This window comes from Heliangelus exortis, chromosome 21 (genome assembly GCF_036169615.1).
Source record: "Heliangelus exortis chromosome 21, bHelExo1.hap1, whole genome shotgun sequence".
Lineage (NCBI taxonomy): Eukaryota > Metazoa > Chordata > Aves > Apodiformes > Trochilidae > Heliangelus > Heliangelus exortis.
The window spans coordinates 5,051,886-5,067,473 of NC_092442.1; the positions used below are offsets into that span (position 1 = coordinate 5,051,886).

General features: G+C 45.2%; 1 protein-coding gene across 2 annotated transcripts in view; it reads right to left on the reverse strand.

The window, feature by feature from the left end:
- AP2B1 (adaptor related protein complex 2 subunit beta 1) overlaps nucleotides 1–15,555 on the reverse strand; it is a 74,810-nt gene extending 59,255 nt beyond the window's left edge. Inside the window, exons 1-5 of one of the 2 annotated variants that reach the window (XM_071765445.1) lie at nucleotides 15,448–15,555; nucleotides 11,834–11,891; nucleotides 9,062–9,167; nucleotides 7,849–7,984; nucleotides 5,801–6,046 (exon numbers count right to left, since the gene is read on the reverse strand). In XM_071765445.1, coding sequence (XP_071621546.1) covers nucleotides 5,801–6,046; nucleotides 7,849–7,984; nucleotides 9,062–9,167; nucleotides 11,834–11,870 — 525 coding nt within the window. In that variant the 5' untranslated portion in view covers nucleotides 11,871–11,891; nucleotides 15,448–15,555. The remainder of the gene's footprint in view (nucleotides 1–5,800; nucleotides 6,047–7,848; nucleotides 7,985–9,061; nucleotides 9,168–11,833; nucleotides 11,892–15,447) is intronic. The other variant, XM_071765446.1, reaches the window with a different exon arrangement.
- Nucleotides 15,556–15,588: the final 33 nt, after the last annotated feature.

Consider the following 15,588-nt stretch of genomic DNA (forward strand, 5'->3'; position numbering starts at 1 on the left):
ACAAACCTCCCTCAGCTTTGCTTCCCTAGAAATGCTCTATGAACTGTTAAAAGCAGGCAAATTAGGGAACCTATATGAACCTCTCACACCATTAATGCATTTAACTTGTTTGCCTTTAAATTAAAACCCTGGGAGACCAACACATCCCCAAGTCTATGAATCATCTTGGAAAGTAGCAGCTCACCTGTTCAGCCTTAATTGTGACAGATTTCCAGCTCTCTGCTAAGTCATTCATCTTCCACTAATTCCACTGCAGCAGGAGATTGTACTTCACTGCCTACAAGTCTGGAACAGCACTGTTGGATCTGTGCTCAGTTCCTGACCATGACCCAAAAATTGCCTGAGTGGGGAAGACCACCTGCTTGTTTTTTGCAAGTGGGATGAATTTTTCTGGAGGTGGCAATGGAAGGGAATTCACAGCATTAACACCTCCCATGGTGTGCTCGCCCTAACTGGTTTTTGCACCTCCTTGCTCCTACCCTGCACTGCAGAAAAATGCCACTTTGTGGCAGGTTAAAACATTGCTCTCATGTCCTTGCAAAAATCAGAATGTGTTAATGGCAAGACAGGAAACCACACCTCCTCCAAAAGCTCTTGGGGCTGCTCAGGTGTGGCTCCAACACAAAGGGTTTCTCTGTGGTACAAGTGAGCCCCCAGTGCAGGAAACCTGAGTTCTGCAGAAAGCAACTGAGGGTCTGCAACCCCCCCACGCTCCTTCAGCAAGCACCAGGGTGTGATTCCAGCCTGGATCAGGCACTTACCACACACCAGGAAGGTTTCTTTTTCAGGTTCTTTGGTAAGGCCCTTCACAATTTTCCTTGCAGAAGTTCTCACTGGCACCATCCAGTGGCAAACAGGGCTGTCTCTCACCCAGGCAGCTCTTCAGGGAGACATCAGCTAAGCATCAACAAAAACCTTACCTAGTCCTAAAAAGGGGATGCACAGCTATAAAAGATCACATAGCCACAGTGTTTTGTGCATAATTGTGCTTGCCATTAGCTGGAACTGTTTGTTCTGGCTGAAACCAACATCTAGACACAAGTCAACAAAATCTCCCAGCACTCTGATACTGTAGATCATGGGATCATCTCTTCAGCAAGTCTGGCACTTTGGAAATCAGACACACTCTGGTGGCAGTAATTGGAAGGAGAGAGGTGTCTGATGGATGAATTTGTCATTTAAGCTTTATAAATGAGGAGGACAAACTCTCCAGACTCATGGAAAATCAGGCTTTATAATACAAACTCACTGCACCTCTGGAAGTGCTAGGAGCCAAAAGGGAGGGGGGAAAGCATGGCTTCTACAGAAAGTGCTGTAAATACAGACTCCTCTGCAATCTCTGCCTATTTAATTTCCAGCTTGCTACTGCTGCCTGTCTGCTTTGCAAAAAGTGCTGCTCTCCCTCTAGGGCAGCCTCATGTAAACAGCAAAGACATCCTATAAGGAACCCCAAAGTGAAGCCACCACCCTTCATCAGTCCCTCAGCAATGGTCTCATTCACTGAACATATCCAACACTGGGAAAACAAATTAACCTACTGATGCCTACAAATGTCATCAGGTGCCTCTTTCACACCTGTGAAAGCTTTGATCCATCACACCACAGCAACAACTTAGTATGTGATGAGGAAGAAAGGAGTTAAAAATCCAACAGCACCTAGAAAAGCACTGGGAGAAGGTGACATCAACCTAACCTAATCTATATGGACAACAGGCAGATAGACAAGAAAACTATTCCATGGGTTGAAAGGTACCCTAAAAAGTTAAGGATTGAAAATATTTGGAGAGAAAGGTTGTTCTATTCAAATATTAAAAGAAAATTACGTCTTTGGATGGAATTTCTCTTATGTTTTTCTGCTAATATTTACATTCCTGCAGAAAACCAAGTGCACTAAAAGCCAGAAGAGAACTATTTACAAAGATGTCTAGTTTTGGTTCTGCTTTAAATTGCTGCCATCTGGTGGACTCGCTTTGCATCACAGGGCTCAGCCTTTGCTCCAACCATGAGCCATGAGTCACTAGGTCTGACTCTCAAGTACCAGAACAAGCCAGTCGTAAGAAAACAGGGAAAAAAAGTTTGTCCAAGATTTCAGAGAGCCATTATTAGGAGTGTAACAGCCCTACCTTTATTACCCTTCTATCATCTACTGCTGGATGTCAACAGCATTTTGCTGTCATCTGCCATCCTGTGCTATGAGCAGGAACACAGAATCACCAGGTGTTACACTGAAATTTTGTTAGTGTGAGGATTCTGGGAGGACATGCTTCCTCAGTTGCACTATACACAAGTTACCAACACGAAAGGCCCTTGGGACAGTCCAGCAGCACACTGAGAGCCCAAAGGAACCAGACCCCAGCTTTCTGTTCCTCCAGACCAGGTCCTGCTGAGCTCCGTGCAAAGAAACGCACAGGTAAAAAGGAGAAGGGTTTGCTTTATAACAGCTCTGGGAGAAATACACATTCCTTCTGTGGAGGGAAACTCTTCAGCAGGATGCCTAGTGATAAAAGGCAGCCCCAAGCATGTTATACCCATCTGTAAAATGAGATTAAAGGCACTACCCACAATCAAACTTCTGCAGTGTAAGCACCTAGTCAGTGACCTGCACCCTTGCGCGTGTTGCTGGCCCACTGCCTGCAGAAGGTGGGAGATCCCAGAGCCCTCAGCTGCACTGGAGATACATTTATCCATACCAACACATATGCAACTAGAAGTTGGAATGAATTCATCCACGAGAAACTGCAAAGCTATCACAAGAAGTCTGCAGAAAAAGCTGGTGAGCTACCCGAGTGGTGTGAGTGCCTCCTTTAACCACAGCTCAGCCCATCCCTCTTCAGAAGATCCCGAGAACAAAAAGCTCAGATCAAGGGGGAAAGCACCTTGGCTGTGCACTCCAACAGAACTTCAAAGCAATGCCCTGAACATCCCCAATCTCCATGTGCACAATTCTATGATAATAAACTATCAGTCCAAAAATGGGAAAAAAAAAAATAAATCAAACAAACCCAAAAGGGTTTCTGACAAGGTCACCTCCAGCTCAGTCAGACATTTTTATGAAGAGGGTGATCTGAGCTCACTGAAATATACACCCCCAATCTCTGCACAATTACAAGGCAATTAACAAGCCACAGATGGAACTCTTACTCTACCCAGCTAGGATGGTTGGTGCTTACTCATGTGCTAGAGGCAGCCAATTAAAAAACCATAATAAAACTGCTCCTGAACACCATTTTTGATCAGGAGATCTTTAGCTCCTGCTCAAAATCCTGATTTCACAGAAGAAAGAGCAAGTGTGAGTTTTCCTGTCTACAAAATTCTGCTTCATTAAGTGTCTAATGTTGCCTCTTTCCACAAGTCATCCAAAAAGGAGAAACATCTGTATTTGTATTATAAAAATGAATGAGTTTAGTTAACAGGATGCAATGACTGAGATGCACCATTTACAGAGGAACAGGCCAGAAGACTTGATCTATCTGTACCATTCTTTTCAGACATCTTTTGATATCAGATACAGATACCTACATTTTACTTAAAAAGAGCTTCCAGGCAGGGCTGCATTCCACCTGATCACAGAGAAACACTTAAATAAATATCAGCATGCACACAAATATAGCTTATTTGGCAAAAAAAACCCTGGTCATCAGGAACCCCCACTGGAATTTCACATGGAGAAAGCAGCAATGAGCTGGACAGTGACTAGGAAGATAAAACTTAATTAGGGATGGATGCCTCCTGTACTTTGAGGGAACAATCATGCCACAAAGGCAGGAATTTCAAAGGGGAGCAAAGCAATAAACTTAACTAGAAAGAATGTATGTACTAAAAATTGTAACCAGATTAAATACTGTATTAAGTCAGCAGCTATAAAAGCCCCAAACCTGATAAAATCTCTCCCCATGCACCCTTAAAAAACAAGAATAGAATGCCCTGTTGACAGTAAAACCTGGGAAAGAGCACACTGAACACTGGCCACATGCTCCTCTCCAAGCCTGCAGATCTGAAAATATTCCATAGGCCTCCACCACTCTCACTCCTCCAAACTGCCCTCTCCTGCTGTGAATCCTCAGCTTCAGGAAAAAAAGGTGAGTAGGACATGAAGCAGATACTGTGATCCTGCAGAGCTGCCATCAATTGCAGAGGTTTTGTTGTCCTCATGGCCACCCAGGAGCTCATTAGCTGTCCTGATGTTTTATTAGGAAACCCTATGCTGCTTTTGTTGGTTTATTTAGCAAATGGAGCATACACTGCCCTTTGGCATTTCCCCTCTTCTCTATTCATTTCAGTCAGGATTAAGCTAATGGGATTTTGAAATAGAGATAGGTGCTCTCATAACCATCAGTGGTTCATTTACCAACACTTACAGTGCCAGAGAGATCAATGAGCAGAAAGGGAAAGCAAAAACTTATGAACTTCTATTAAAGTACCACATCTTTTCACCCTCCTCAATCCACATTCACGTGGCCAGAATCAGGAGAAGAAAACCAGAGGTGGAAGCAAGGCCAGGAGAAGAGTAGGTCATCTCCTTTTCCACAGCACACTGCACTGCTGCCTGGGTGCCAGTGAATGCCAAGGGCCAGTACTAAAGTGGAACTAAAGCAGCCCCATCAACATGAAATTATAAAAGCAGGTGTTCCTCCTCTGCCTCAAAATTGCCCAGACAGAGTAAACATCCTCAAGGAGTCATCAATATTCATGCAGAAAGCAGACATAAAAAAAAAACAAAACCAAAACCTCCTCACCAGGGAGGCTTACACAAAGAGCAGCTTGTAAAAGAGACAGATATCAGAGGCAACAGGCACTTGGATCTTCTGACAGGCACCACTGCTCACAAACTGGAGCCTGCCTTTAGGTTTACTGTCTCTAGAAAGCTCAAAGAAAAACCATCAGCAGCCTTCACCCTCCTACTAAAGGGGATGGGACCTTACCACTTGCACTTGACTTATCCAGACCTGTCCAAAGACAGCTGTAACAGGGCAGCAGTTTGCTTTACATGGTTCAATTCATGCATCATAGAAAGAGCTGTTAAGCTTGATCTAATGATGTAAAGTTTTGTCTTTAAGCAGAGTCAAATCAGATCTGTGCTCTAGAAGAGCTAAAGAAGTAGTAATCACATTCTTAAGCTCCAAGTTAAGCTGAGCTGCAGAAGTTTCCTCCCCTGCTAGGAATTACAATGATATTGCTCACCGGATTCTGGTGTATCACAGGAAAAACCAGGAGTGAAAGGATTATGTAGTGGGGCACTTCAATTTATTGGTCCCACATCTTTTATTACAAAGGAATAGGGGAAGATACCTGGTGTGGAAATAGACCCTTCATTAGCTGTGATGAAATACTGATTTAGTAGTCAATTTACTCCTGTGAAATTCTTGGTCCTGATCTCCACCTCTGCTCTGGCACCTCACATAACTTTATTAAATACATTAGTATTGATTTTCTCCACTCATTACAGGCCAGTGGCTTTATCTGCATTAGCTAATAAATTCATCCAACCCCTTATTCCAAGAAGAGCCAAAGCCTGCAGCAAAGCAATAGCTACAAGCTGTCACCAAGGTAGCAGCATCAAGTATTTCTTGCTCTTCTGATTCATCTGACTGGGAAGTTGAACATTTACTGCAGCACTCAAGACAGGCAACCCAGGCAAATTCCCAACCAGGTCTAAGAATAGAAGGCATTTCCTATTTTCTGAGGCAACGTGTTCTCAAACCAAAGTGTTCATCACACTGCACCACTTGCAGTGAAAAAGATTTCTGATTATCCACCCACTGCAAACCCAAGCAATGTGCTGGAAGGACCTGTACATTACCATGGGATTGGAGTCTGCAATCAGGTCCCGCAGAGAATCCAGAAATCCTTGGTCCTCCACCATCTGGGCATTGATGTCATGCAGCTTGGCCACACAGACAGCTGCAGTTTTCCTGACGTAGGGATCCTCATCCTTGAGGCACTTCCGAAGGGGCTCACACAGATACTCTGTGATCTTATCCACACGGATGCATCCCATGGTCCGGACAGCCAGAGCACGGATCAGGGGGTTTGGGTCTTCACAGTCCTGCAAAAGGAGAGGATATGCAGTCAGCAGCCCTGCACTGCTAACCACTGGTACCTTCCCTGCTGCCAGAATCAGGCTGTTCAGGTTTCAAACAAGAAAAAAAAAAAAAAAATTGAAAAAATGTTCTCTCTGATTACACGCTAAAAAAAAAGGTAATTATTTCAGAACTTACTGGCTCACAGAAACATTCTGCACCATAAGGTAGGACTTACTGGCTCACAGAAACATTCTGCACCATAAGGTAGGACTTACTGGTTCACAGAAACATTCTGCACCCTCTCAAAGATGTTTTCAGGCTCTGATAGCTTGTAAAGTTGTGATCTGTGTCCCCTGGTTCTGCCAGGCAAAGGTTCTTTCAAGATCTGGCAGCTGCAGCTAAGCTAGAGGCAGCTTTCACCACCCAAAAAGCCACAGGAAACTTTCAGACAAAACCAAATACTGGTTTCCAGCCTTGCTGATTCAAAGGAGCAAAATATAACAAGAAACTCAGCAAATAAATACAACCCAACAATCACCAAGGCCTATTTCTCACAGGCCATCAGTTCTAGACACAAGGCAGGGGGGATGGACTCCATGATCCCTACCAACCCCCAACCAACGTTCTGTGATCCCTTACATTTGCAACATCTGAAGCACAAATCAAAAGCTCCTCCAAAGATACTTTTCTGATGAGGGAAAAGGAAAGCAGAAGGAAATATAACACTTCATGCTTCAAGTCTATATAATACTCTGTATATCCACCTGACTCTCTGAGCAATACTCTTCCAAAAATCAGCCTATAAAAGAACAGATGCAGAATGGCCTGCAGCAGCATAAGGTAAGTTTATCTTTCACTGTTTAAATTTCCTACAGTTGGAAAAAAAACCAAAAAAAAACAGAAAAGCCTCACTTAAAGCATAAGAGTGACATTTCCTACCAGTGCATTCAATACCTCAAACTGTGTGTGAGGTGCTGAGCTAGTGCAACACTTTCCCTTTCTAACACTTGTCCCTCAGCCTGCTGAAAGGGACATCAGACATTTCCTGGCATGGAAAAGCACAAAGCTGGAAAATATCATGGCTGCCTGTTAGCCCATTCTAACAGAGTTATCCCTTAAAGATATGCCAGACAACAACATTCTTTCCAGAGAGAAAGGCAGGGACATCTCCCCTGGCCAAAAGCACAGACCTGCTCTCAGCCTGTGTCCTTTCCCAATTTCAGTGTCAGGTACCAGGTTAGAAACTTAAATCAGATTTTACAAGTGCTCCAGAGGGAGTCTCAAACTTTCTTTAAGCACCAGGTTTTAACTTACATAAATAACATTTAATTGATAAGGAGGAGCAACTTGACAACAGACTTAAAGGCAATAGAGCCATCAGCCAGGTATTTTTTCAGTGAATCATCTTTTAGGTTCACCAGAGATAAAGATTTTCCACACAGAGCACAGCTGAAACCTTCCAACAAGAAGTAGATACCCATATGACAGAGATTATTCTACACTGGAAGATGAAATATATAAATTGTTATCTAATACCAGTAGTTGGTCTTTAATGAGTATGAAAATGACAGAAGCAGCTTCTCCTGGAGTAGGGTCCTTCATAACCACTTAAAAGTCCCTTGAGTCATTTCCTCAGCTGTAAGTAGCAGCAGCAAGTGAGAGAGAGGACCCAGATCTGTTGGATTCAGCAACTCCTTATTGCTGCTCCTCTGAGAACCCCCAGCCAGGAGACTCAAGCACAAAAGCAGAGATAAACAAGAAAAAGGAGGTGTGGTGACAGGCACTGTGCTGAACCATTTTCTGATAAGCCCTGGGAGCAAGTTACCTTCACAAAGCTGTTGACAGCCATAATGGCCATATCTGGCTGACTTTTGGCATAGTTCATCAGGTACAAGTAGACCAGCTTCTTCAGCTCCAAGTTGTCAGTCTGCATGCAGTTCACAACATCAGGGAAGAGTGAGCTGAAGAGACAACAACAAGCAACAGAGAAAAAGCAGGAATGATTACATGGTATGCAAAAGGATAGTGAAAGTTTCACTATCAAGAAAACTTGAGTTCCAGTCTTCCTACTCTGCTGCCTGATGAGAGGTCAAGCTCCCCCTCAGAACAGTTTTACAATAACTTTATCATTTAAACTCTTCTAGGGCTTTCACATCAGTCAGTTCTGGAATAGGTGAAAATTACTGTGATTTCCTAAAAGTGTTTTGGATTGGGGTGTTCACAAAATGAGAAAACTACCCTGGAAGTGAACCCAGAAGAAAAAAAGCTGCTTAAAAATATTTTAGTAATGCAGAATATTTATGAAGAGCCTGCCAAATTTTAGATGAGCAAACTCCAGAGCAATAAGGAGCTTAAAACACTGAGGAGCTGAGTATCAGGCAAATATCAAGCAGCAATCTGTAAATACTGCACAGGAATTACACAGGGATATCTGCAGCTCTCAGGTATGCTGGAGAGACCTAAAGGTGAAGGGCAAATGCTGTTGGCCAAACCAGCACTTTTTCCTTCCAGTTTATCTGCTCCTTTATGCTCCAGTGATGTCCTGATATTAAATTTGCAACCTTATATTAATTTCTGTGTAAACAGAGCACACTGCAAAAGGTAAATGCCTGTGTCCTTTAGTCACTATGAGGCAAAGGTTCAGTTTAAAAAACACTTTAAAACAAGTGTAGCTTCAACTTCTGCTATGACAAGTAAGGGCAAGAAAACCACTTGGTATTACCTTGCTAACACTGAAACCCAGGCAGTAAGAAAGCATCATCTAAAGTGACATAAACCAGTTGAATTCTGGGAGGGTTTTTCAGCAAAAAGAGCTACTAGGGAATCTAGCTGAACCTGCACTGAAAACAGCTGTTTCTTTGGCTTCCAGTAAGAGGAAGGAGCTTGAGAAACCTGTGACTCAGACAGAGCAGAGGCAAGGACAAAGCCAGCCCCACATCTTGTCAGCCAAGATGACAAACACAGGAGCTGCTCCATGGAGACCTGGGCCAGTACACCCAGTGACTCCCAGGAGAAGCAGAGAGTAAAGGTGCTGTTACCTGACATCCTTCCCCACTGTCATGGCTGCAATAACCTTCTTTACAGCTTCTTTCCTCTTCTCTTTCTTTTCATTATTGAGCTCAGCCTTCAGTTCAAAGATCTCTCCTGGCAGAAGACAAAACACATTGAGCCTCTTGGGAGAAGGGAAAGCTCAGAAGTGACTTTTTATTTTCCCAGCCTGTTGTTCCCATAAAACTGGTACAGGAACATGTGGAAGCTGTCACAGACCTTCTGGAGAACATGTTTTGCTGAGAGGCAAAGCTGCAGCACTCAAAGAATTATTTGGGCTCCAACTTGCTAATGAAAAAGCAGTTAACAAGCACCACTCTGCAGCTCTCCCACTTCTCCAACATTAAATCACAGCCCTGGAGTGTCTGTTTCTCAGAGGCAACAATTACATGAGCAGGAGGAAAAGGTATTTGGAGATGCTACATTAGTACCTGTAAAAAAAAAACAAAAAAACCAAAAAAAAAAACCCACAAAACCAAAAGCCAACAAAAACCAAAACCAAAACCCAACAAAAACCAACCACAAAACCCAACAAAAAAGCCAAAACCAAAACCCAACAAAAACCAAACACAAAAACCAACAAAAAACAAAACCAAAACCCAACAAAAACCAACCACAAAAACCAACAAAAAACAAAACCAAAAACCAAAACAAAAAACCAACAAAAAACAAAAACCAACAAAAAAAACAAAAACAAAAACCAACAAAACCCAAAAACCAACAAAACCCAAAAACCAACAAAACCCAAAAACCAACAAAACCCAAAAACCAACAAAACCCAACAAAAAACAAAACCCAACAAAAAACAAAACCCAACAAAAAACAAAACCCAACAAAAAACAAAACCCAACAAAAAACAAAACCCAACAAAAAACAAAACCAAAAACCAGCAAAAAAAAAAACAAAAACAAAAACCAACAAAAAAACAAAACAAAAAACCAACAAAAACCAAAAACCAATAAAAAACAAAAAACAAAAACAAAAACCAACCAAAAAAACAAAAACAAAAACCAACAAAAAACCCAAAAACAAAAACAACAAAAAACCCAAAAACCAACAAAAAAAAAAACAAAACAAAAACCAACCAAAAACCAAAACAAAAAAAAAACTAAAAACCCCACAAACAACCAACTTAAGTAGGAATTTTTCCCAGTCTTTTTAACTTTTCCTCATCATCACCTGCTTCCTGTGAAAGCAATGAGCAAAGAGCAGACTGCAGTGTAGGCCAAATGCTGTGAGAGACAGTGGCAGAGACAGGAAAGCACAAATTTAGTCCAGAGGAATAAATTCCTACCAAGCTAGACAAATACCATGCTTGCCTGGATTCTGCACCTGCTGAAGCAGCTTTTTCTCTGGTTATAATTCCTCCAGACATTACTGCTTGGAATGTCAGTGCAGGCTGGAGCACAGAAGTGGCAAAGCAAGTTGGCAAAATAAAGTAAGATGGGCAAGAGTCACTTTATCAAGCCTGCTGCAGGCAGAGCAAGTGGTGTGGAAAGGATAAAGCTCCACAGTGAGCAGTATTCCCACTGCAAATATCAAAATCTCTCTGACAAAAATACATCCTGTTCCCCTCCCCTTCAATGCCCACACCAATGTCACTTTGTCAGATCAGCAGCACTGATTACTGAGGAGCCTGGCACAGAAACACTACCAGGTACTTCAAAAGAAAAGAGAAAGTTTTGAAGAATGCAGTGACCACTCCCAACACCTTCTGTGTGGAACAGAGATGCTGATGTTGCTCACATGGAACTTGTGCCCTGGAGGAGACCTGAGTCAGCAGCTCTGTGGTCACCAGAGCCCAGACAGTGCAGGGTGGCCTCTTGCAGCCACCCCACCCAAGCTTAAAATTGAAATATTTCTCTGTCCAGATCCCACCTCTGACACACACACAGGTCTGCCTGACACCTCAGGACTGCATTTACAGATGGAGTTGTTCCTTAGAAAGATGTGAGATGCATTTGCCTCATCCATGAGCTCAATCTGAGGCTGAATGAAATCTAAACAGATCAACACTGCAGGGTTTTTTTGGCTGGCAAGCATTCATCAGAAGCATTCAGATAATCTGAAAAGGAGAGGTTAATACAAACCATTTTCCACATCTGCTGGAGGAAGATGAGCAACATCAGGCTTAAAGTGCAGCCAGCAAGAGTCAGGATAAAGAGTGCTTTGTTTTGAGAACAGATTAGAAAAATAAATCTGCCTGGGACAGTTTCAGCAGAGCAAGTCCTCTGCTGAAACAGGTGAAGGGGTATTATATCCTCAAAGATCCTTCCTGTATTTCCATTTTAAGGGCATCTCAGTTTGAAGTGAGGTGACCACCACACCTGCAGTAAAGCCAAGGGGGAAGTCAAACAGAGCTCTGGAGCTCTGGAGGCAGCAGCAACAGGAAATGCCACTCTCTTTGCAACAGCTCCATGTAATACATTTATACTTTAAATATCAAATACCTCAATCAATTCAACCCTGTGACGTCCAAGAGAAAAACCATCCTCAGTCTTAGTCCATGACTAAAACTATCTCTGAGCAGATCTGCCCTCAGATACCAATGATTTGTTCTCTGGTCCTTGAAAAAGCAGCAATTTGGGTCAATTTTGTATTGTGTCACTGTATGACCCACTTGAGAAGTTTCTCCCTGGATGATTAAGCCAAGAAACAGGGACAGAGCTAAGAGAAAAGCCCCAGTGCCTCTGCATGTAGTTGAAGCTGTGTAAAAATAGCCACCCACCACCTCCAATTGACTGCACCAGCTTAACACCAACCTTTTTTATTGGTCGTGAAGTACTTGGAGTCTGTCATGGTTCCAGTTCCTTAAAACACCTGAGAAGAAAAATAAAAAGAACAAAAAGGAGTCAAACAGCATTCAGCAAACACCCACTCTGCAGGGCAGGAGCTCAGAGGATGGATGGTGAGTGTGGAACATAAGGGAAGCAGCAAACATTTTGCATCCACAGGCACAAGTTTCACAATCTCCCTTCTGCACCTGCTGCTGTTCCTTGGCAAGCTCAGGGATTTAAAGGACTCAGCTGAAAAATGCTGCTGAAAACAGCCTGAGGCAACAGGCTGGAAGAGCAGTGGATGCTCAGCCCAGCTCAACTCAACTCCCCACCTTGAAAAGGAAAAAAAAATGTGGGTTTTAACTCCTTACCACCAGATCTTGCCAGGTTCTGCAGCTCTTTCCCCTGGATACAGAATTTCCTTTCCCAACACAAGCCCTGCACCTTTAACACCTCCACTGGAAGCCACAAGTCCATGTCTCAGACAAAGGAAATTGTCAGCTCCCCCTAACGAGACCTTCCCGTGCTGCATCTTGATGGAAAGAGCAATTCTCCTGCTTGGCAATACCCACCCCAGGCCCTTGCATTTCCTTCCCTTCTTTTGTTCCCCAGAGATGCAAAGCAGTTGTGGGTTTTGGTTTGTTTTTTTTTCAAAAAGAAAAGCCACTACTTGTCAGTTCCCTCAAGCTTCAAATTGCAACATTTCTCTGTCAAGACCCCCCCTCTGACACACACACACACACACACACACACAAGCTGATTATTTCTGTGCTGCATCTGGGGACAGGGCTGAGAAATGCTGCTGGGACAGCAAGGACAGAAAGGTCTCACCAGCACTTTTACTGCTGCACAGAACAAAATTCTTAACACCTTGTATTCTAAGGGGTTGCCCAAGCAGATGTGAAAAGCCAGAAGTTTATTCTTGCTTTTGCCAGCTCTGTCACCAACACGACTCCAACAATTTTCAAGCACTGGCTAAAAACCAAGCACTGAAATGGGCAGTTCTGGCTTTATCAAGTACCCATGACCCTAAAACCATCCCCCAAAAGAGAGTTTTTCCTAATTCTTTCCTCCTTTCTCTTTTTTCCCCCCCAATTTTCCTTCTCTTATAAATACATCCAGGACCTTGCAAGCTACCAGCCAAGCAGCAAGTTATTCCTTCCCTAAATCCTGCCTGTCTTGCCTCTAAAACTTCCATTCAGTTTAATAACTCAGCAGAAATTCCCAGCTGAGGGGACATCAGGGAACATCCAACACCTTCAAAAAAAGAGCAATGCAAGGCAGAGCAGGCACAATCCTGTCCTGTGCCAAGAAACCAAATGGGAAAGAATCTGGTGCTGAGCCCAGGTCCCTGGAGCTCCTGCCTGCCCCGTGCCCAGGTGGTGAGGGCTCATCCCAGTTAAACAGCATCACTGGGTTTGGTTTCCTTCCCTTTCTGCTCCTGCCAAGCTGGAAAGCAAACCATGCCTGGGGACAGCCTGGAATCTTGTGTCACCTACAGGAGGGGTTTGCCCTCCTTCCAAAACAGCAGCTGGGTTGGGAAAGCCAGAGGAGCCACAACACTGCAAACCTTCCATGAAAGGAAAGAAAAAAAAAAAAAAAAGCACTAGAAGAAGATCCTAAAAGAAGTTGTTGTCTTTTAAAATTAAAACCACAGCTCATGTTGAGCTGCAACACTGCTGCTGATGCAGCCCTTTGGAGTTGAGCCCAACTTAAAAAAAAAAAAAATTACTTGAGTGTTTTCCTCTACACGAGATTTTGGCACAGTGCCAGGAGAAGACACTGAATTCAGCTTTACTGGTCCCTTGTTGGCTTTAGATGGGGATTTGGCAAACCTGAGTCACACCTCCCAGCTGAGCTGGTCCAAGATTGCCTTGACAGTGGCCAGAAGAGCAGATGAGAGAGAAAATCCAGGAGGGAAACCAAACCAAACCAACCCAACCCCACCCCAGACACCACCCCAGCAGAAGGAACCTTGCTGGATTTGAGAGCTGACCTTTAAAACCCCAAACCAGCCTGTGCTGGTTCTCCAGCTCCAAATCAGAGTCTTGGGAAGCTGGAGGAGCCTCAAACCTCTCAGACTCAGAGAAAACCAAGCACAGGCCATGTCCTCACAGCCTGGTTTGAGAGATGCTCACTGAGCAGAGTCAGATGTTGACAAACCACCACAGCCCAAGCCCAATTACAACACCCTCGTGGGTATCTTTGTATTTTTAGGAGGAAATCTCCATCAGGTTTCTCCCTTTTTTTACCATCCTTCTGTGCCCAGCACTTTCTAAGGTAGAAATAAGCAAGAGGAGTTCAACTGAGAGCAGAAGGCTCCTGTTCCAAGCCCAGCAAACAAGAAAGGGATGAAGCAGGAAATTTCTGCTGAAGCTCTGGCAATGCTTAATGCTCTAAGCATTAGCTTGGCATTTAAATGTAGACTGAATTAAAAATATGATTAAATAAAAAGACTGAGGAACCATCACAACCAGAAAAATAAACCTCTTCAGCCCAAAACCACACAGAAAACTGGATCCTGAGCACCACCCTTTTTGCCCCAGCCTGCCCAGCTGCCCACACAGGAGGATGTGGGGAGAGGGTTTACAGCCTCCCCACTGATCCAGGCTCCCTGGCATTGAACCAACCCAGTGCTGAACCCCTGAACCTCTTGGGGTGACCCCAGGTTTCAGCTGGCTGCACTCCAGCTGGTGCCACCACCTCTTATCTGCACCCATTCTGCCTGCAGAGCCTCCTGAGCAGCTCCCTGCTGGCCCAAGGGGGGCTCAGGGTTGCCACAGGATCAGGAAAGCAGCACCTCAGCTTCCCCCTCACAGCACAGGGAGGGGTTGGTGATTCCTCCCCATTTTAGGGAGCATTCCCCACTCTGGGGCTCCCCACCCCCTTCTCAAACACCCTGTGATCCCTTCCCCACTCCCCAGAGCCCCCAGCCCAGGACTCACAGCCCCTCCCCTGCCTGCAGCACCCCCACCCCTTCACCTCCCTTCCCTCCTCCCCTCTCTCAGCAGCATCTTCCCAGCCCTCTCCCAGTACGCCCTGAGTTGCAGGAGCATCCCCTACCAGTTCCACCTCCCCTCCCCAGTGCTCCCAGCACCACCATCCCCATCTCAGCCCATCAGCACCCCACCCAGTTCCACCAGTATCCCGCTACCTTGCTCTGCCCCATCCCAGTCACACCAAGCCCCATCCCAGTGCCTCCCCCAGCCACTCCCAGTACCCTACCAGCGACCGTCCCCACCCTGGGCCAGTGGCGCCTCCCAGTATCCCCTCCCAGTGCCCCTCACCTCCTCCCACTGTCCCCTCCCAGTGACCCCCAGCCCCTCCCCGTTCTCCTCCCCACACCGCCCCAGTACCCCCACCCCACCTACCCTCCACCCAGTGCTCCTCATTTCCTCCCAGTACCCTCCAGTGCCCCTCCCAGTACCCTCCGGTGCCCCTCACCTCCCCCCAGTACCTCCCAGTACCCCTCCCACTGCCCTCCAGTGCCACTCATCTCCTCCCACTACCCCCTCCCAGTACCTCCCAGTACCTCCCAGTAACCCCTCCCAGTAACCTCCACCCCCTCCCCACCCGGTCCTGGTCCGGGTCCCACTCACAGCTGCGGGGCGGACACCGCTGAGGAGGCGGCGGAACCGGAACCGGAAGCGGAGCGGCTGGGCGGGACAGGGCGGGAAGGGCTCGCGAGACTTAAGCCCTCCCCGCCACGAGAGGCCGCGCCCCTTGTATCATAGAGAACC